Source organism: Taudactylus pleione, unplaced genomic scaffold (assembly GCF_031769625.1).
Source record: "Taudactylus pleione unplaced genomic scaffold, aTauple2 ptg000162l, whole genome shotgun sequence".
NCBI lineage: Eukaryota > Metazoa > Chordata > Amphibia > Anura > Myobatrachidae > Taudactylus > Taudactylus pleione.
Window position 1 is genome coordinate 9029634 of NW_028284564.1, and position 23898 is coordinate 9053531.

Genomic DNA, 23898 nt, shown 5'->3' on the forward strand with positions numbered 1-23898 from the left:
CCTTGATCTACGGTGTCACGCGTGTTCCGGGAATACCTCATGGAAGGCATAAATACCCACCGTTGCAGTGGCCGACCACGGGTACTTGATGATCGTGACCAGCAGCATATAGCTAAAATGGTCTGTGGTAGCAGGCAAGTGACACTGGCTAAAATCCCATCCACATTCTATGCAGGGGGTACCAGATGCATATCAAGCAGGTCAGTACAGCGTTCTTTAGCTTCCATGGGTTATGGGAGCAGAAGACCCACCAGAGTGCCACTGTTAACACTATGACTCCGGACACAGTGTCTCAGCTGGGCTAGTGATGTAGGTAATTGGAGTCTGGAGGATTGGCAACATGTGGCCTGGTCTGATGAGTCACGATTCCAGTTATTTCAGGCTAATGGTAGGGTTCGGTTGTGGTGCAGACCCCATGAAGCCATGGACACCAGTTGTCAACAAAGCTCCGTGCAGGCTGGAGGTGGTTCCATAATGGTGTGGGGTGTGTTCACGTGGCATGGGTTTGATCCATCTGAACACGTCATTGAACGGTAACGGATACGTTGCATTGCTTGATGAACATTTGCATTTCTTGTACCCCCACATAGTTGGAATATTTCAGCAGGATAATGCACAATGTCATCAGTCCCAAGTTGTCCAGACGAATGGTGTGGCCACCACGTTCGCCCGACTTGGACTCAAACTAGGATTTATGGTATGTGGTGGAGAGGTCCATTCGCACCCAAGATCCTGCACCTACAAATATCATGGAGCTATGGGAAGCTATCCAGATGGTATGGGTCAACATCTCTCCAGAGGTGTAGTGTTCACTTGTGAAGTCAATGTCATGCTGACTTGCTTCACTTTGCGGGGCACTGAAGTGCCAAAAGTCATGGGATAGATGCCTAGTTTCGTGTAGAACCCCCCTACACGAAACTAGGCATTTATCCCATGACTTTTGGCACTTCAGTGTATACAGATGTATCCATATACATCGATCCTTCGTGCACTACATGTCACGCTCCGTGTGACTCGGTAGCGGCAAGCATTTTTCATGCAACTTTTTACCTTCAAATGTGTCTTATTCGCACAGTGATGTGAATATTTAGCACAAGCAGCTTCTACTGATTAAAATTATATGCAACATGCCTATGTTCTGTGTGCGACTGCGAGTGTATCTGCATAAGAAACGCTACATTGCACGTATGCAGATACACATTCGCATGTAAGATGTTATTATTTTAAGATTTCAACATGGGGCTCACGTTGAAAAAGCATTGACATGTTCTGCAGTATATCAATGCTATTCTAGACGTCATAAGAAGTAGAACTAATGTACGGAGGCAGATGACAAGAGAAAAGGTAATTTTGAGTTAGAAATATTCTAGCAACTATTAAACTGTTAATTGATTTTGGATTTTGGACCATTTAATTTACTTTCAAAATAACAGAAAATGTAAATAAAATTCTCTTATTAAAAATCAGAATATTACTGGTTGCCAAGGGCAACTGTCAGCCAGACTCGGTTATCCACTTGCCGATTAAAATGAGCGGTTGAATGATAACCATATCGTTATCGTTCAATCGCTCATTAATCGTGCAGGAATCGGCCATGAAAATGTTGGAAACAACAAGTGATGTACGCTCCCACTGGTCGTTTTCTACATCAATCATCGCTTGAACATGCTGGTCAATCTGATGATAACGACAGATTGACCATGTTTGGAAATGAGGGAAGGTGCCTACACTGAACGACATATCGCTCAGTGTAGGCACTGCAGGGGAAGGGGAACGATTGTACGATTACAATGTTGTAATCATACTGTCGTTCCACTATCTGCTAGTGGATACGCACCTTTACAGATCCATTGATCATAGAACTGCTCTAAGCATAAAAATATTCGAAAAATCAATAAATGCAGAAAGGTCATCACAGACATACCCTAGAAGACCATCAGCTTAATAAGCAACTAGTATATAGGCATGCAGGCTAATATGAAGTTAAAATAATTTATGTTATTTATATAGTGCATGCGTATTCCGCAGCGCTTTACAGAGAATATTTGGCCATTCACATGAGTCCCTAACTGTTACAAGTTGCTGTGGCATCTTGTTGAACACCTGTGCTCCGAGCAGTCCTTGCCCGTCTGTTGCTAGGAGAGAAGAACACCGGAGCGCTTCTCTGTGAGATCTCCCATCTGACTGCTCTGTTACCTCCGCCTCGCTCCTATTGGATTCTTCTCCTATTTACTCCTGCTGGTTCTCTGCTGCGGTGCCGGTAATAGTGTTCAGTACGTAGCTTCCAGTTTCCTGTCAGTGAGTTCATGCTCCAGCTCTTCGTGTCCAGTGTGTATCTCAATTATCTCTGCTGCATTTCAGCGTCAGTGTAGACAACCGGCTTGTAACATCATAGCGGTCTTTGCCGCATTTCAGCGTCAGTGTAGACAACCGGCTTGTAACATCATAGCGGTCTTTGCCGCATTTCAGTGTCTGTGTGGACTTTCTGCTTATAGCATCGCAGCAGTCTCCAGTGCACTTCAGCCCACAAGACTGCAACCAGCCAAGTTCATATCAGCCCACAAGACTGCAAACAGCCAAGTTCATATCAGCCCACAAGACTGCAACCAGCCAAGTTCATATCAGCCCACAAGACTGCAACCAGCCAAGTTCGTATCAGCCTGCAAGGCTGCAGCTTGGCCACTTAGCCTAACCTCAGAGAAGGACTTCCTTTTCAGTTGATCCCATCGCTTCATATAATCCTCAGCACTATTGCTTTAGTCAGAGGTGAATCTTATCTTGAATTCTTAACTATATGCCAAACACCACTGTCGCTATTCCTGGTCTCCTGGGACTGATCCTACTATGTGATTTTATCAGGAGATCATAACAATAACTTAGTGGAGCTTACAATCTTTACTACCACATGTACTCACACATACACCCTAGGGTTAATTTGTGTCAGGATCCAATTAACCTGCCAGTATATTTTGGATTGAGGAACCAGAGTACCCAGAAGAAACCCACTTAAGCATGGGAAGGATATGCAAACTCCACACAGTTATAGCTGTGGTGGTCATCAAACCCAAGACCTCAATCTAGCCATTACACCATCCGTGCTATATAAGAAGAGCATACACATGGGTTGCTATAGTTATATGATTCAAATATGCAATGTTTCATATGGTTTTGGCTATAGTTATATGAACATTTATAGGGCCTGATTCAGCAAGGATCGTTATTGCGATAGTATGCACTACATAAGGACGCCCACTTTACCTTACACACATCCGTAATATTTAGCAAGACTGCAAAAACATCAGTACAATCGAGTACCATAGAAGCCTCATGCACACTCGCACAAGCTCTGACCTTACTCAGAAATTGCTAACTTCAGGGCATGCTATCAGGTCTCAGGCTGTGTAAGGCAACGCAGTGGCTAATTTATGCATGCCCCTGCAACGGCGTTTAAACACACTGGCACGGTCAAGTCAACCACAAGTGTGTGTGCAGCTCCGATGTTACTCGATGTTACCGATGATTTTGCATACTTGCACAGTAGTACAGATGTGAGAAGAGGGTAGGGGGCGGCATTATGTAGTGCAGGGCATCTGCATCTTGTGCTGCGATGGCAGTGCGAATGCATTCATTAGCATATTTTTGCAGTGGCCGGTGGCGTGCGAACGCAGCATTGCGATCCAATCTGAATATGGCCCTGAGCTTTGAGCAGTATAGATTTGCAGAAGTCTGTAGACACACTCGTCCTGTAAGCTTTGTGGTCTCTGATGTATACTGACAAAATATAGAGTATACTTCTAAATCCTTGTGGGAGATTTCTGTATCTAAGATGCAGACAATAAAATATTAGTGACTGAACAGCTACATACAAGGAATCCTAGTGTATTGATAGCCAGAACTGTACCAAGGGTTCGGGCATCCCAGGCAAGTAAAGGACCTGACTAAAAAAAATTTCTACTCAGCCAGGGGCGTATAAATAATGGGTGCAGGGTGTGCGGGGATCACGGGCCCCTGGGTCCAGGGGGGCCCCGTACTGCACACCCTGCACTCATACAATTACTTAACTCTCTGGAATTCCAAGTCGGTGCGCAGGTCCGGTCCTGTAAAAGCGACTGGAAAATGGCATCCGCGGACATTTTCCCGTAGTTTGCACATGCGCAGTATAGGGAAAATGGCCGCCGCAGTCATTTTCCCAGTGGCCAGCGCATCCTCTATAGACTATGGGCGCACTCTAGTGCCCAGAGTCTATAACTCCGACACTGGCCGCGCGCAGCTCAGTGCGCTGCCGGCCGCCAGAAAGAGAGGAGGGGGCCTGTGTCGGAGACTGCACACAGGCCCCCTCCTCTTTAGAAACGCTCCTGTACTCAGCTGCATCATGATGTACTGACGTTGTATGTGCTGCACTTGTGGGACACATCATCATGGAGGCTCCGTGATGGAGCCCACAGCTTAGAGCTAGAAGAAAAAGACAGGGTACCTTCCTTGGTGTCTAGCAGCCGAGGGCCCCACAGGGGTTAAAATTTGTAGGTAGCTCTCCCTCAACCTGTACCCCAAACTAGTGCCACCCTGGCCAACTGGTAGTTATGGTCCTGTCGATAGTAAAATGTATTTTCTACTACCATAGCCTAGCAAGTAGATACCAATAACATAGCCTTACCCTTCTTAAAATGAGCTACAGTACACATACTTTCTTTGATGCATACAACGTAGTGGTTGTCCTGACCCAGCTCTCTGCCAGTTAATAATGGGCCTGATTCATTACGGACCGCAACTGCGATTGCAATTACGCACACAGTCTCACTAATCCACTGTGATCGCTATGCCGCCGCAGCACAACATAAGGACGCCCAGTTTACCTTACACACATCTATATTCCCTAGCAAGACTGCGAAACCATCGGTAACATCAAGTACCATCGCAGCCTCACGCACACTCGCTCAAGCTATGACCTTACTCAGGAATTGCTAATTTCATTGCACGCTATGGGCCGTACTCAATTAGCCGCGATAAGTCAGTTTCTTCGGAAAAGTATCGCCGGTGACATCATTTCGCCATGCGAAAAGTTTCCTCCGTATTCAATTTCAAAGATTTTTTGGCTGGTGCGGAAACTCATTGCAATGGGACCTGTGATAAATTTTCGCCTATGAATAGGTGTCGAAAAAAAGTGCAGAATTGGGGTTTTGGGGTGCAAAGCTGCGGGAACCCCCCTGCACTCTTGGGACAGTCCCCCAAAGGTAAACTGCGTTAAAAAAAGTTTTAAAAAAGTCCTTAGATCACCACAAAAAGTACTTTCATTTTGGGGGCAAAAAAGTCCAAAGTTGGGGGACAAACTTAAAAACTAGCAAAATAGACTCCAGAGGGGTCCCCAAGTATGTCCCAAGTGTTTTTAAGGTGGATTTTTTACGAATTTTAAAAGTTCACTTTAGCAACTTATAAATATGCTAGCACCCATTTTCATGTACCCCAATTTGCTGGGACTATTTATTTTGAACAAAAATCCTTGTAAATGCTATTCTTCACCACTTCTGCAAAGACGTGATATAGAAGCTATTGAGAGCATATAAGTACCCCAAAAACCTTCAGAAGGACTTTTCGCCTGGAATTGAATATGGCCCAATGAGTACTCAGGCTGCGTAATGCATCGCAGTGGGTAATTTATGCATGCCCATGTAACGGCGTTCCAACGCACTGGCACGCCTGCGTTTTGCCGACCACCCCCTCTGTCATCACCCACAAGCGGCACTTCCTGTCAATCACTCTGCGAAGGGTCTGCGTAGTCACTGCGATCACAGTCCCGATCGCAGTTGCCGGTTCGTGCACACGCACTGTGATGCATACGCATGCACAGTACGCAACAATCGGACGACTGCGTGTGTATTACTGTAGCAGTTGCGATCTTTGCTGAATCAGGCCCAATGTCCCTAAAAATCCAACATTACCACTCTATCTCACTTCAATAGTCATGCTCTGCAAAATTATTTTTTTTTTACCACTGCTGGGTAAAACAAGAATCACCAATGTCCCTACTAAGCACAAAACACCTTTATCACCAAACTCTTCCCCAACTTGTGCTTCTCTATCAGTGCTGTCCCCTTGCTCTGCAAATTCATTATAAAAAGTGAAGTAGACCACGCTCTAAAGGATACCTCCACTAAATGTGAGATGTACTGTATTAAGAGGCAGGGCCGTAACTAGGGTAGTGAGACCAGTGCCATGGCACAGGGCACCGCAGGGCAAGGGGCGCTGTTTGGGCCTGTCACTTCTCCTGTTTATTATCATTCTCACTTGTAGCTTCCTCTTCTTTTATCCCCAGCATCTCCTGGCCTCCCCTATCTCTTCCCTGGCCCTTCCCCATGAGGCCATGGCCCTTTTACAGGTGCACTATCTTATGTCCCTATTTAAAATATGGGGCAGGGGCACCAATGCTCTCTCTGGCACAGGGCACCAAAAAGTCTAGTTACGGCTCCACAATTAATTTATTGAGTCACAGTGCTCAATGGCAATAAATTAACATAACAAACAATCAAAATAATCAGAGAGCGTAATACAATATGAATACAAGGTGCAGTAAGGGAATAAGGACATACACAAATTATTGCATTAATACAATGGATACATGCAGAGTGGATAAAGGAAAATTGCAGTGGTATAAATAGTTACTGCAATTTTAGGTCAATGTGCTTTTCACAGCTAAAATACAGCTGGATAATAAATGCACAGGTATGATGGGTGTAGGTAGTTCTGGAGTCACGATTGGCCGGAGTCCCGTGCCTCCGTTGAGCACCTCTCACCCTTCGATGTTCAGATGCAGAGTAGTTTACATGGCGGGTCTTTATTTACACCTCCAAATGTCTGTTGATGGTTTAACTGTTGTCCCTTCTTGGAATAGATGGTCCTTTTCTTATCCTGGTACAGTCCTGATGTTTCTGGGTATGGTGTGCCAATATGGTCCCCGCAGTGTCAGTCAGGTACCTGTGAGTTTACTGGGCGCTGTAGTATCTGACGATCCCATGCACCCGGTGTCTCTGCCACACTGAACGCTCTACTTTGGCTTTAAATCTTGGCACATAAGTGCACAAAAAGGAAGATTGCATCAAAGTAGGGATCTTATACATCCTGGTTATTCTGGTGTCCCGATAACTGCCTTTGGGACACACAAGTGTGGCGCTCTTTGGAGGGGCAGTCAGAAGTCGGTGAAGCATGGAGGGTAGAATAGAAGCCTGGTGGCGTTGAGCTTGGAGGTGGTCCCCAGCAGCCAGCCACATGATATGATATAATTATGTTAACTGCGGCTATTTATTTCTTCCCGTCCCCCGCAGCACGTACACAGTCTGGATTTCGGCGTTGGTCTGGAAGGATCACTCATTTCATGACCAGGTCCCACCGTCTCCAGAGAGACCCAAAGACAATGAACAGAGAGCCTAGAGAGATAGCGAGAGAGCATATAGAGAGAGACGATTGACTGATAAATTGCTCTCCCGACTTAGAAATGTAGGGCCCCATTTAAGAATGAAGCTTAATACTAGCGGCATTTTTCCTTTAGTATCACTGTGCTACATACTAAAATGACACTAGTATTTATCTATACTTACCACTTCGGCGAGGTCCAGTGAAGACCTTCTCGTCGGCGAGGTCCTCCGCTCACGTGCTGGCAGCCTAACACTGCCAGCGATGAGCTTCTGTGTAATACGCATGTGCGATCCTCCGATTGCACAAGTGCATGGCACTGTAACCCGGTGGGAACCCGGCAGTGCCTCGAAGGCTTCGCTGAAGCTGGAGAGGCACCGCTGGGTCCCCATTGCCGGCAATGGGTCCGCATCAACCAAAGATGGCGAGAGCGTTGCAGTAACAAACAGCGGTAATCTTAGATTACAGCTGTTTGTTGAATGCAGGATGGATGACCTAACCCCTTTAGTGAGCACTAATGGGGTTATGCTTCAGTGTTAAATGGTGCCCTTAAAGAGAACAACAATGAAACTGTGTTATGCCTAATGTGCAGTGCTGTGTTTTCAATTGGCCCTGGTGGGAGGTCTGACATTACGCTACATAGATTAAAGAAACAAAAACTTGCATTTATAAGGCTTCTTTAACTTCCGGGAAGGTGACCAGTTTTTTTACACCTGTCAAAGAGGATAATGAGTCCCCTACTCCCAAAACCAAAATGAAAGGGAATATTATCGTCTACCTACATGGCACATGGCAATATAATTCCCATTTTATGGGGTTTATGAAATAGCGTGTGGTGCGAGTTGACTGCACTGGCGGGATCCCTGCTGAATGTGTTTTTATTTTCATTATAACAAGGAGGAGCCGTGCCTAAGTTTTGTACTTTGTAAACAAAATCTTATGCGACTGAGCACCCAAAATCTTGTATGCAATGCATGATGGCACATACTGTAGCAGTAAAAATGGGTACTACATAAAGGTCATTTGGTACCTTGAACAAGAACAGTATTTCACAGAATAGACAGTCTATTATAATATGTGAGGAAACTGCGTATGTTCTATATCCACTAGGGGTGTTACATTCACATGTGCTGTGCCTGTATCCCTAACCGTCACACCCCTGCATTTGAATACTACTCTGTCTACTAAGTATTTATCATTTGAATGTGTCCTACCATTCAGCTGGACTCAGAGGCTGCAGGATTGTGAGTGGTATCAGTTTACTGGCACAATCCATCCTTAAGTTCTTTCAATCTAATTTTATAGCGGGTCAAGCAGTCAAAAGAAAGTGACGTGCCGTATATGTTTCAATTCTATGTAAGTGGAAGGACGCAAAAAGGGATCAACATGTAGTCTGGCTGGCATAAGTGTGCTAATTGGAATGAAAACCCCCGGATTGCTGACATTAATCAATAAAGTGGGAGAGGTACATTATATAAAGGCATGGCTGTGTATGGTGTGGGAATACCCTGCGAAGTCTGTACTGCCTGTGAATTTCAATGCTCTTCTGAAGAGGATTTCAGACAGGCTGCACGACTGCTTCTCATCTGTGGAATACATTGAACCAGGCTGCTAAAATAGAATTGAAATCAGGCTCTGCCTCTCAGAACATGCAGCAACATCAGCTCATGACATCTAACATTAAGAAGCTAGCCTACCTAAAAGTTACTTCCATTTTATCGTTTTTCCCACACACTGGTTAAAATGTCGGGTTTGAAACTGACCTCTCTTTGCCTTGTGGAAAATGAATTTGTAAGACTGAAACTGTATATGTAAATAACTGACATTGCCGGTAATGGACCAAGTTTTCTATCGACTAGAACAAGGTACTTAAGAGCTCATATATGTTTTATTCCATCTTGTTGTATGTGTCATGTTTGACTGTTCTGCATGTGTCATTTTTTATTTCGTTCATACAACTTATATTCTTCATTAATCATTATACCTCTAACTGTGCTAGCTATGGGACCACTGAGCAAAAATCTATAGGGGAATATATAGTATATTCATGTATACGCCATGGCAATAATAATAACATACATAAACATTATGCTTGTCATAACACAACCAAAATATAAAATGTAGAGATGGTGATTATTCATTTGTATCATTGTCTTACCAACATGTGAACTAGGAAAAAACACAATTTAAATCACATTTTCATTAATATTTAGTACTGAAATGTAATTTATTAGTATACAATCACTGCTTTTCACCTTTTCATTTTAATGCAATAATATTATTATTTATCATGTAACACCAGAATAAGACTCATTTTAAAACTTGACGTAAACAAGTTGCCCTCTTTCTACATGAAAAGTTTATCATTCAGTTAATTGCTGAATATTGTCACTGGGTAAGTTTGAAATTGATCACATGAATCAGGTATATTAGGTGACATTTAATACTACAGCAAGATAATTGTAGCAAAATATAATACCGTCATGGATAACAGGGAAAAAATTATGACTAGAAAATACAATGACCATTTACCACATCTGATGAACGTTTAAAGCATCAATTTATAGCCCATTTTACAGAATATTGCATGATACAATGCTGTTTGACAGGTGCTTCCCAAGAACAATTCTCATATTTAATATGTACTGTATGAGCAACATTTGGCAGATAGCAACACTGACACTCAGAGAGGAAGATTTGTGTAAAAAACATAAAGAAAGAAGATATAGAATTAGAATTTGGGTAAAGAGAAAACACATTTTGGGAGAATTTAGCAAGAATCAATAGCAAAAGGGTTTGGCTTAACGCTGAGTGGCATTAGTTGTATCACAATATAATTATTTCCAAAACAAGCAATAATTGGATTTGTCAGAGCTTAGACAAGACTTTTCTTACCTTAAGAAAAGAAAATAAAAAAATAATTTTTAATTTATGCTGTGAAATAGACCAGAAAGGCAGGTCCTGTTTCCCAATGGTCTTAGGTATGCACACACATCAGCATCACAGCTATGTTAAGCAATATACAGTATAAATAAGTACTTACATTGGAAAAAAAGTGTCAGGTTTTATTGACTAGAAGTAATTTCTAGTTGAACATTGATTATTTTGTTGTAGATCATGCCTTGTCCATGAAGAGAGGATGAGATTTTTTCTGACATCTAATAAACCATAGCATAGATTTATAATTAAGTTCAGTTGGGCAATAGTGACCTTACTGTAAGTTGCTTTAGTTACAATTGCAGCATTCGGGTTCTTTTCTACCTTTGCAGTTTTTATGCCTTTTTGGAAAGTTTTAGGCATTTTGCATCCTTCCATATAAGCAATAACTCAGAAATTATTAGGTATATGCTAAATGGCAAGCATGACCTTTGCTACCCAAAAATATGAAGATAGTAGATTCTAGTGGAATAAAAGTTTTTTCACGCTGTAGTTTTTTCACGCTGTTCTTAGCATTCCACCAGTGGGCGAAGTGATCGAGTCCGGAAGAAAAATTGTGTAAACAATTATAAAAACTTCCCATTATCAAAGGATCTGCATTATTATTTATCAAAGCTTACACTAATTCTTGTGATACATGGCTGTGGAGTATACTAAGGATTTTTTGAATTACGTATACTATGTAGAAGAACATATTTATCTAGATACATTTTCATTTTCCTACACCTCCAACTTTTGTTTTATTTTTCTAAAGCGAATTTTATAATACACAATACTTAGCATTCTCTAAATAAAAGGCTCTAAGAAGCTGCAAATAAAATTAGCGTATTGAAGTCCATATGCTGAGACGTACACACCACAAGATGCATCCAGTCCTGCATTAGTAGCGTATGTGGCAGGATATGTCAGGGATACTTACACCCATGTACCCTTTTTTTTTGTAATTGATTTAATAGCAAAAAACACATTCACTATATTGTTTCATTTATAAATAAAACCATCTGCTATACAGTACATATAATATTCATTATTGCATAAGAATGAAAGCAGCAAAAATGTAATTTCTACAATACAGTATGTCCACAAAATGATGCCATATAAGCAGGAAGAATGAAGAAAGCATCTATAAGCTTCAGAGGTGAGTTTACAATCATCCCATCAGAAGATGGACAGGATTGACAGTGAGAATGAATTGGATTAAACCTCTGGACTAGGGGCAGGCTTGTGTGTACATCACATGTTGCATGTGGTCCTATCAGTTTAAGGGGTGTGTTTTTAATGTGATAGTATTTAAGGCTATGAATTGCTGGGCCAAAGCCTCTTTGTAGATGACTTCTGGAGAAGCTAAGTGCCGTACATTTATTGCTTGTGTATTTTTTATCTTGTGTTCCTTGTTTCTGTAAATTTTTTCTTCTGCATTTTCCTGGCTTTCTCTTCTTCCTCCTTTCTCATTTAATGTGTTTTTTTTCTTCTCCCCCTACCTCTCCTAACTTTTCGCATTCTCTCTTCTCTGCCCTCGTTTGCCCTGTGCTATATCCCACCACCGTTGCATGCAGCGCCCCATGCCCTTAACTTTGACGGGGCACCCTCTCCTTTCCCTATTTGGGACTGCTTCTCCAACCAAGTTTGGACATCCAGCCGGGGCTTGCATACATGTTTGCCCATCGCGGTGGCTGCAGGCGCCTTGGCTCCAGTTCTGGAAGTCAGTAGGCCCACTGTCATAGTACAGGGTGATTTGGCAGATGTGACCTGGCACCGTACAGGGTTCCAGTAGGTTGCTTGACTGTGTGACATGTGTCATACACTAGGTGCGTGATGGTCTGCGCCCCGACTAGCAGGGGCAGCTGCGTCCACGCCTCCTACATCTGTGCTGCATGTGATGTCTTAAGGGTTATGCTGCACGCCAGCCCACCCCTTATACATCTGTGGAGTCTGCTGTGGGCGGACAGATATTGTTATCGGAGCCTGACTGCTGAGTGCTGACACTCTCACTCACTCTGTCTGAGCGGTGCCTCTGGCCTGAGGAGGCGGACTGGAGTTGAGTGACTTGCTGCCTTTAAAGATGTAATACTGAATTTTTAAAATGTTAATAAAAGCAAGTCATTTTCACACTTTTATTTGTACTAGTCACTAATTTACAGAATAATAATATTTTCATGAATCAACTCAATCCTGTGTTTGAGATGTTTTTCAACCCCAAATCTCGGGATTGAAAAAATGAGGTGGGGTTGGCTTCCCTACCATTAACCATGTAAGAATTATGCTGGGTTTTGAAGAGTTGTGTTGCTGGTGTCCGTCTATTGTCGCAGGATTTGGAAACCCATTTGTTTAGAATTTAGGCTGCTTCTGTAACTGTTATGGCCACCGATTTTTCAGTTCCTGAAATTCAGGCTTTGGGATGATGGAAACCGGAAATTTAAAAAACGTTACATTAGGCCTGTTTGTTAAATTAGTTTTGTCATTGGTGTCTTGTTATTATCTGGTCGTTGTTATTTTTGTTTCCGATCTGACTTATACTGGGCATACACTATGCAATTATCTGTCAGATATCTGTCCAATCTGGCTGGTTGGAATGAAAACCTGGTAATGTACGGGAGCAAATAACAATAGAAATTTGCTCCCAAACACTAGAAAACGGACCAGATTTTCCTTCCCACCAGACAGATTGGACAGATATCTGACAGATAATTGTAGAGTGTATGCCCAGCATTAGTTGTTTTGTTTGTTTGTTTGTTCATCTCCTCTGTCTATCCAATTTGGGGCTTTCCACTCCTCACTGTTGTTGTTCTGTCTTTCACTAAGCCTCTTGACAAATTCTAGACATACAGCATTACCACCTCTACTTTTCAATAATCCCAGTCAGATGTGATGATCTGAAGAATGGTGATTTTATTATACAATAGAGAAAATTGGTAAAACTGTGAAAATAAATGATGGAATACAATTACTACTGTACATGCACAGATGTGATACTGCAATGCAAGCATACCAACATGCAGGATGCAGAAACATGAACACAGTATACAAACATAAATGAGTGTCATTTCCTAGAGCAATGGTTCTCAAACTCGGTCCTCAGGACACCACACAGGCCACGTTTTGCAGGTCACCCAGCAGGTGCACAGGTGTAGTCATTTCTCACTGACACGTTTTAAAAGATCCTGACTGCTGATTGTTTCACTTGCGAGTCTGTGAGGAGAAATGGAAAACATGCACTGTTTGGGGTCCTGAGGACCGAGTTTGATAACCTGTGTCCTGGAGTATAATGAAATACATACTCCCTGTCAACAGAGCTATGATGGAAAATTTAGGGATGAAAAACTCACCATCGGATGCTGGCTGAGAGGAACACATGTGTGTAGATGTCTGGCTGACCATGTGAGAAATGAAATGGCTGCCTCCTAATTACCCAGAATACCCTGAGAACTGAGCTAAGGTGGCCTGTGAGGTTCACAAATACACTACCTGTACTTCTGTGCTGACCACTAGATGGGGCTAATATCATAAATGACTGTAATCAGAACTACATATGCTGGAGGCATGACAGTTGTCAATGAGAGGACTTTTTTAAATTTTTACTGATAGTCAATTATTCGCCCAATTTGGCTCAGCATGTGTCACCTGGAGCCAAGTTTTACTTATTTTTTCCTTCCTTTGCATATATATACAGTATATATTTATCTTTAAAATTAGTGTGCTGGCTTGAGCCAAATGTGGCAGAGAAAAGATCATATATCTGAGAGTCAGTGTAGGGACTGGCCAGAAGGGAATGACCGTGAAGTGGTTGGTCAGCTAGACAAATTATTGCAATATTTTGGAACCAACATTCCCTGTATTCAAAGGAGGTATAGTTTGAAAAGTAAGTGAGTGCCAAGTTTGTATGATATTTTTTTATCTAGATGGTGTGGTCACACCAAGTACATCCCAGATGGTTGAGTTCCGTGGATTAAGCCTGGGTAAGCCTGTCATCTATCTATCTATCTATCTATCTATCTATCTATCTATCTATCTATCTATCTATCTATCTATCTAGGATTTTTACTTTAGTTACTGTCACACATTTAGTTACACCCACAAAATATTCTAATAATTTTATTTTACTAATGTTTACAAATACCATGTGTCCTGTATTAGATTAGTATTTCTGTAGATCAAAGTAATGAATAATAATAATAATAATAATAATTATTATTATTATTATTATTATTATAATATTATTGTATCCTTTATTTATATGCACCATAAGAAGTCCATTGTGCCTTACAATGTATAGAAACAGTGCAAACAAAACCAGAAAAAAGTGCAAATGGCTTACAGTACAAAACATTCAAAGACATAGGATACAAGCTATATAACCACTGTAGTCATAGTACCCACACAAGCAGTGACATAGGATCCAAGCTATATAACCACTGTAGTCATAGTACCCACACAGGCAGTGACATAGGATCCAAGCTATATAACCATTGTAGTCATAGTACCCACACAGGCAGTGACATAGGATACAAGATATATAACCACTGTAGTCATAGTACCCACACAGGCAGTGACATAGGATACAAGCTATATAACCACTGTAGTCATAGTACCCACACAAGCAGTGACATAGGATACAAGCTATATAACCACTGTAGTCATAGTACCCACACAAGCAGTGACATAGGATCCAAGCTATATAACCACTGTAGTCATAGTACCCACACAGGCAGTGACATAGGATACAAGCTATATAACCACTGCTGCATATGTAGTCATAGTACCCACACAAGCAGTGACATAGGTTACAAGCTATATAACCACTGTAGTCATAGTACCCACACAAGCAGTGACATAGGATACAAGCTATATAACCACTGTAGTCATAGTACCCACACAAGCAGTGACATAGGATACAAGCTATATAACCACTGCTGCATATGTAGTCATAGTACCCACACAAGCAGTGACATAGGTTACAAGCTATATAACCACTGTAGTCATAGTACCCACACAAGCAGTGACATAGGTTACAAGCTATATAACCACTGTAGTCATACTACCCACACAAGCAGTGACATAGGATACAAGCTATATAACCACTGTAGTCATAGTACCCACACAAGCATAGACATAGGATACAAGCATTGTCTGCTGGCTGTAGGAGGTCATGCTGGGGGTCTGCTTTTTCTGGGAAGTATCGGAGCTGAGCATTTTGTACTGAGTGGAAAGTCTGGCAGAATACTCATTTTGTATTGATTATTGTTTTAATGAAAATTGTAGCATGACATTTTTTTGTCTAGTCAGTCTACATCAGTGATGAAAAAGGAAATATGAGTCTTAACAAAAAAAAAAATGACGTTTCTGAGAACTAGTTTTTGGTTCCAGTTTTAATAGTCTTCACCTGATGTGTTTAGTTGGCTGATACAATTGTGAGGGCAAAAAAATCATCACTGGAATTCATAGTCAAAATTTTGACCCATAAAATGTGTATATTCATTCAAATGAAGGACTGTAGTCCAGGGGCTTATTTTTAAATTAACATATGTTATAGAGATGAGCGGTTCGGTTTTACTCGGTTCTTTTCACCAAAATTAGCGCAGGTTCGGGTTTATCTTATTGGCTATCCAAAACACGTGAGAACCAAACACCAATAGGATTCGTTTTTCAGATCTGAACATAACCGAGCCAAAACCGAACCGCTCATCTCCAATATGTTTTATACCTTCCAGGAGAAGGTATAAAATGGTGTGGGCAGGACAAAGTGTATGATGCCAGATGTTCACTGCGGTGGGTTGGGCTTGTTTACATGATTTACATCATTATGTTATGTTCCTGCCACTTCATAGGCTTGTGAGTGTCCTTCAGGGAAGTCTATGCTCCTCTGGTGTTCGGTAGGTCTTTCATGCAGGAGTCTCCCAGACATTCCAAGAAATAAGGCAACTATGTTCTAGCTCAGTGGTTCCCAAACTGTTTTGAATCATGGTGCCGTAGAGTATCAGAATTGTTTTCACGGCACCCCTAAGTCAAATGTTTGTTATTGAGAAATTCAGAAAAAAATGTAGTAAAGTAAATTGTGCTTACCTGTCATCTTTAGGTTCAGTTATGTGGTGGTGGACAGGTTTGCGCCTCTGTTTGTCCACATATTTACATTACATTGACCATATATAATTTTATTTTGTGCTAGACCACCAACCTGAGGCACCCCTGCAAGTGTCCCAAGGCACCTCAGGGTGCCTAGGCACACAGTTTGGGAACCACTGTTCTAGCTGAAAAGTGTGTGTTAATGGATGGATTATTAAAAAAACATAGAAAACAATATAAAAAATAATATGTGTGTCAGTGGATGGATTATTACAAAAAACAATATAAATATAATAGTCTAGAGAAGTAAACTCTTACATGATCCTTTATGCAATCATTTTAATGAAATCTCAAAGACAAATTTGCTTCAACAACAATTAAAGGACAGTAATAAGTCTTTAATCACTTTGTGTAAAGTAAAAATAATATCTTCAGAATTCAAATAGAAACATGATAAATAGGAAGTCTTCCTCAAACCCACCAGTTTTATAGCCTTAATAATGTCTACAATAACTCAGCCAAGCGTAAGAAGATATGTTTTTGTCTGGACATGCATAATGTCTCAGTTAAAGGTTAGGAGATCTTCAGAGTGTGACTCTACAATGCAAATGATGATTATATATACTGTACTAAAGACCCCATTTGGATTATTGTATTTTGTTATATTTTAGGCTCTCCGTTCAAGTCAAAATATTTCCATCATGAATTTGGTGAAGTTATGAGGAGAAAAAAGGCATTGTGGAATTGCCTGTTCCCATTTTCTTGGACAATGGATGGAGAGACTATACCTTCTACAATGTTACCAACACTAAATGCATCTTATGGCTCATCGATGACACTGGAGCAGAAGACAACATTTGCCTTTGTGATTTTATTGTTCATTATTCTGGGAGTTCTCATTGTTAGGTGTTTCAGAATTCTCCTGGACCCATACCGGAGTATGCCAACCTCTACCTGGGCAGAGGGAGTTGATGGACTTGAGAAAGGGCAGTTTGACTATGCTCTGGCATAATGACTAAGCACTACGTTTCCAGACTTGGTAAATAATCAAAAATAAAGAGTGATAAACTAAAAAAAAAAAAAGAGTATAGGGCTATAATTCAAATGATGTAGGGAAGAGCATTTTTTTCTAGTGAAAATACAAACCCACACTGTTGCAGAGATTTTTTGATTAGCTTAGTAGACCACTGTTGAGAATTCACATAGTAGAGTAGACTATAAGTACAATATACTGTAGCTTAAAGAAAAGTTTCTTAATAGTCTCTTCAACTATTTCCCAATGGCCATTTGTGTAAGGATTTATAATCTAGAGGGGCCTATCCATTAGCAGATGTTTTTCTGAGCGATGAATGACAAAAGTTATCCCTTGAAAATTCCGGTGGCTTTGCTGAATGATATCTGCCATGTACATGACAGATTTTGGCAAACGACGAACGATGAACGATATCGCATGACATCATTCAGGGAGTGGATTTTTTTCTCTGTAGCTGCTGCTAATATCTTTCGTTGTTAACCGCATATAAACTGCCAGATCTTTCTAATATCTGGCAGCGATGTACGATAATTGACCAACATGTTGGAGAGATGCGGTAGTGCGCATCTGTCATCGTTCAGGGCCTATCCATAGCAGATAAATTGAATGATTGAACGATATATCGTTCTATCGTTCAATGTATCTGCTAATGGATAGGCCCCTTAAGTGTGAATTAAAATGGGCCTGATACACACAATAGTTCAATAAGTAAACACATATAGAAAATAAATAAAATAGAAATATTTTTGAAATTAGCTTTTTTTTATTGTTTTTAATTTATTCCTTACATAGATCTGGGTCTAGTTAACTGCTGTACTAGGAATTTGGTACAAATGATATCATTTGCGCATTAGAGTCACTTGCATTGTGCTACAGGGTAGCAGGAAAAGAGGAAACATATTGACACAACTAAGAAAAACAATATTTTGCACACAAGTCTTTTTGATTAATCCTATATCATACCTCCCAACATAAAAAAATATCAAATCCCAGGACTTCTAGTCTTTGCCTGTGAAAGGGGGCGTGGCTTCTTGCCCGATAGGCCATGCCCCCTGTGTGTGACTTTTAGGGGTGTGACTGTTTTTGTCATGCTGTGAGCATGCCCAGCACTCTGGCAGTTGCTGGGCTCTTCTGGTACTAATGCGTGGCATCCATCCATAGAGTGTCCCCTTACATCCTGACTACCCATAGGACACTGTGGGCCATGGATGGGACAGCGGGAAAGTGCCTGAAAACTTGGGATATTTGGAAGGTATGGAATGCAAATAAATGAAAGAACAGTTAAAGAACAGGACAGGACTTTATAGGGCTGTTTTCCGAGTTGCACACACCTATGCAATGCACCACCCCAATACATTCACTTGTGAAAGTAGCTGTCATCGCTTTGCATTGCAACAGCCCTATATCCGTCCAAGAGATCCGTCTAAAATCTGATGGATTTCTACATACCCTCAACTCAGCATAACCCACAAATCTGCCTACACACCCATGACATGACCCTTGAACACTTAGCATATGTGCGAAATCCCAGATGTCCCCAAGTTGCACCCATTCAGGTGCAAATAGAAATGCATATGAATTGTATACAACTCGGCATAGCTCATATTTGCATATAGTTGCATATTCTTGGCAACGTAGCATGTACTGTGCTAAATGATTTATCCGCAATGTGGAGTTACATGTAGCAGCTCCTACGTGTTTTGAAACAGATGAGAAGAGCAATCTAAAGAAACAACAAGCTAAAAGTAAAAGGGATACAGCAGGGGCATTTTAAGAGAGGAGGGGGCCATTTGGGCCCCTTCCTCTCTGTCAGCGCACTAAGGGCCTGATTCAGAGCCTGCTCGTAAGCGGCAGTACGCTCGTTCCGAGCGATGTTCGCACTTCTGCGCATACGTACGGTTTATAATATGCATGCGCGAACCAATCAGTGCGGCCGTAAATCGTTTGTTCGCTATATAGCGAATGCCTGCTACTTTGAGTGACAGGATGAGGCGTATGTGGGTGGTAACAGGGGAAGGTGCTTGAAAACGGGGAGTGGAATTAAGAACGCAGGCATGCTTAAAGGTCAAAACGGGCGTTTTATGGGTGTGCATAATTACAACAGCAGCGTCATTGACCACGTCACCTGGTTGTTTTATAGTCAAAACTGCTCGCAATATAGTGGTAGGAAAAACCAACCACAAGAATAGCGTGCAGTTCATACGCTGTACTCGATTAATCTAATAAATAGCGGACATGACGTATGATGCGAGCGGCCAGGGGGCGTATTTTTCAAATAAACGTCCGCAAGTTTTGTTCGCTCATTCAGATATGGAGGCGTCAACAGACCGCAAAGAGCGAACAGATCATTTGAATAGCCACCCCCTTTTTCTGAACGAGCGAGCGCTCATTGCGTCCGGCTCTGAATCAGGCCCTAAGTGCAGTAGATTCTGGCTTCATGCCAGAATCTACTGCGCATGCGCGAGTCTCCTGGAAAATGGCACCCGCGCCTATTTTCCCTGAGACATCTATTCTGCGCATGCGCAGGTCACCGGGAAAATGGCTGCCGCCATTTTCCCAGTGATTTTTTGCTGCTCTGCAGCGCCAGTCTGGTGCTGTGGAGCAACACATCGGCATCTACCGAGAGGTAATTATATTAACTATGGATGCAGGGTGTGCGGTGTGGGCTCCCTTGGACAGCACACCTTGCACCCATTATAAAGACGCCTATGGGATACAGAATGCAGACAGCAGAGAGACTGCCTGCACTTACAGCTAAGCTTTATAGGCATAGCCACTAATTGGAGCTGTGATGCACAGTATACATATACAGTAGGGATGTGGTCATAATCCTGACTGCGGGGATTTTGGTGCTCAGAATGCTGGCGCCGGAATCCCGACACCTGTCAAAATCCCACCGCCGGTATCCCAAAGGGAAGTAGCGGGGTTAGGGGGAGTTTTAGCGTTAGGGCTAGGCACTAGGGGGAGGGTTAAAGTTAGGCACTAAGGAGGGTTAGATTTAGGATGCAGGGAGGGGGAATTTAGGTTTAGGCACTAGGTGGGGGAGGGTTAGGTACAGGCACTGGGGAGGGAGGGGTAGGGAGAGGGGGAGGCTTTGGATACCAACCGACAGGCGTCGGAATTTTCTCTGCCAGGATCCTGAGTGTCGGTATCCCGTACCCAACCCATGTAGTACAGTTCATTTTTTGGCATAAACTATGTTTAAGTTTTATAAACATAAAAACAAAAAACTCAATTTCCAATGTACTAATAGAAATATCCCAGCTTGCCAAAGAACATCAGGCCCAATATGGTATTTTGAGAAAAACTTCTAGTATACCTGTCGTGCACTTTAGGTATGAATATGAGTGCTGACCAGAGAACGGGATTATATTTAAAGGTACATTCCAATGTCTGTATTTTTTACTAGAAGATTAGAAAGTGTAAAAATGACACCTCATTAAGACATACTTGCCGACTGTTGAAAACGCGTTTCAGGGAGATTGTGAAAGTAAAACTTATGACCGGTGCATTAAAGTGGATGTGTGCTGCTATATCTGATAGGTGTGGTATAAAATTGACTTCCAAATGTAAATAGGCCACAAAGCAGTTAATAAGATCTACTTGTTGATGAAAACACACTGATACTTTTTAGGGCTTGCTCACGTATTGTGTTTTTGAAGTGGTTTTGTATACTGTAAGTGGCCACAAGAAACCTTATGTAAAAATGTATGTAGCCATAGGGATCATTGTGACTTATACCCAGGGAAATGGCACTGATGATTCCATTTAAATGTATATATCTCTGGGGTTTTTCTTTTATATAACATCTACATAATGGGGGTAAGGTGCAATCAGGGAGATTACTAGACTCCTCAGGGAGTCAGGGAGATTGCTGCTATTTCAGAGAGTCTCCCTGACAATCAGGAAGAGTTGGCAAGTATGCGTTAAGATTCAAGTGAGGCAAGAGAGCTCAGTGTTTTGCTCTATATAAAGTTTGAGCATTCATACTATTATATATAAACCTCTTAATTTCTCTCTATATGGTTAGTGATTTATTACTTTTTTTTTCTTTTCTACTTTTAGGTAAAAGTGAACATATATAAACATGCATTGTGCTTAATATACCTAACAATAGGAGTATGTATCCAGCGGCGCTGAGAGGGGTGGGGGTACTGATTACCCAGGCCCAGGCTTGTTAGGGCTGACTACATTAAGCAGTGTAAAGAGTGGAGAATTGGACCAGTGGATAATTTGCCCACAGCAACCAATCAGCTCTTCAAAACCTCTAATTTTATAGACTGTACTTGATAAATGTACCTTAAAGTTGATTGGTTGCTATGGGTAAATTCTCTCCACTCTTTTCACTGCTTGACACATATCCCCCATGTCTGAATTCTTAATGAATAAACTACAAATCTACTCATGCAGTAGATATCAATGACAAATGACTTTAAATAAGCCTATGCATTTTATATATCAAGCCACGACTTATCAAAAAGCCAAAAGCCTGGAACAGAGGATAGGGATTTTTTTCACTTTGCCCTATACATTATAGGGATTACCACTTGTAATAAAATGTTTACAGTATTGTTAGCATTAGCTACCTGTTTTGTTAATACCATCTTAGGATACAGTACATGGATGCATAGAAAAGCCTCAGTAAAACAATTTATTACACCAATTATAAGCATACTTGCCGACAATCAGCTCCAGCCTTCCGGGAGGTAGCTGATTGTTGGCTAACAGCGGGGGGGGCGGGGGCGGTCATTGGGGGCGAAGCTGGGGGTGGGCCATCCAGTTGGTGGTGCATTGAGGGTGGAGCCGGGGTGGAGCTGCACGATCGCGTCATCGTGGCTCCACCTCTCTTCACAATGCCGTTATTTTCGGCAGTGTGAAGCAGGGGGTGGGGCCGCGATGACGCGATGACGCGCGAAATCGCGTCACCGGCTCCCCCGCTGCGGGGGTTTCTAATCTTTTCAGGGGGGAGGACGGGAGGGTCGGAGGCTTCCGGGAGGCTTGCCTGCCTTTCCAGCGGGCCGGGAGCGGCACACGAAAATCGGGAGGCTCCCGGCCAAATCGGGAGGGTAGGCAAGCCTGATTATAAGGTTTAATGTAGCTTGAGTCCCAATAAAATAAATTGGGATTTTGGCGAACTCTCAGAAAATAAGCATTATTACATACTCTCAGGCCCAGGTAAGGACAATTCTTGGGGCACCAATAACATGTGCACAGTCTTATGAACAGCCAATAGTAAGTTTACATAATTGAAATGGGCCAAGAATGGGTGGATGAGACCAAAGGCTCTTACTCCCCCACTTCTGTTTTGTAATTATATTAACCTATGCTATGTCAACTGATGACCACTGCTGTTTAACAGAGCTTTGATTTAAAGCATTATTTATAAACAGTTTATTTATTAGCAGTTATTTATATGGTGCTCATATGTTCCGCTGTGCTTTACAGAGAATATTTGGTCATTTACATCAGTCCCTGTCTCAATGTAGTTTACAGTCTACGGGCCTAATTCTTTACGGATCATAATTGTGACAGCGTACGCAGATTGGCCAATAGTGCATACTGCGCATACATAAGCACCGCAGTGCGCGTGCCCAGGTCAGCATTGTGATCGCTTTGCGTTCACATACATAGATAGAAAGCCATTGCAGAGTGAGTGACAGGATGTCAGCGTTTGGGGGTGGTGACGGATGAGTGATCGGAGAATTGGAGGTGTGCCTGTCTGTTCAATGCCGTTTCCTGGGCGTGCATAAATTAGCCCCTGCAATGGCATTTGCAGCTTGAGTGCTCACTGCGTGTGTTGAGACTTGCAATGCCTGAGACAGTTCAGACTTGCTGTGATTCTGTGTAAGGGTCCAATGTTACTCAATGTTACCAATGCATACGCAGAAGTGCGAGGTTTTATGGATGTGAGAAAGCGTTAGTGGGCATCTCTATGCTGGCTGAGCAGTTGCAAACATTAGCATATTTTCGCAGCAGGACTGCAGCTGCGATCGCAATAGCCATCCGTAATGAATCAGGCCCTATATTCCCTACCACATGTACACACACATATATATGTACGGTACCCAACATACATTTATAGATGTTACAATTGTGATGGATAATATAGTCCCAATGTTAGCTTATTGGACAAGATTCATGGAATATGTTCTTCGCCTTGGCACCATTCTTCAGCAGCACACTAGTTCTTCTCCACACCACATCAGAGAGGCAAGGGTTACCAACCCCAGGCACAGTAAAAGTACAGCTTAGTAAATACAACAATTACCTTATTATTCACCCACAAAGGATGCTTATGCTGGGCCACCATCTTTTAAGTAGCTATTGCAGGGTCTTTCAAAATATAAATTGTATATATACCTTTTGGTTCACACTAATAATTAACAGCAATGGCATAGTCAATTTAAAAATAATAACACTGAAGTGGTAAGGTATCCAACACAATTCTATCACAATAATGTGGG

The 23898-nt window shown here is 41.9% G+C and overlaps 1 protein-coding gene across 2 annotated transcripts in view; it reads left to right on the plus strand.

Moving 5' to 3' along the window:
* CTXN3 (cortexin 3) overlaps nucleotides 1-17459 on the plus strand; it is a 54540-nt gene extending 37081 nt beyond the window's left edge. Inside the window, exons 1-2 of one of the 2 annotated variants that reach the window (XM_088475167.1) lie at nucleotides 8927-9269; nucleotides 17073-17459. In XM_088475167.1, the coding sequence (XP_088331293.1) occupies nucleotides 9239-9269; nucleotides 17073-17413 (372 nt within the window). In that variant the 5' untranslated portion in view covers nucleotides 8927-9238 and the 3' untranslated portion in view covers nucleotides 17414-17459. Of the gene's footprint in view, nucleotides 1-8926; nucleotides 9270-17072 lie in introns of those variants that run through there. The other variant, XM_088475168.1, reaches the window with a different exon arrangement.
* Nucleotides 17460-23898: the final 6439 nt, after the last annotated feature.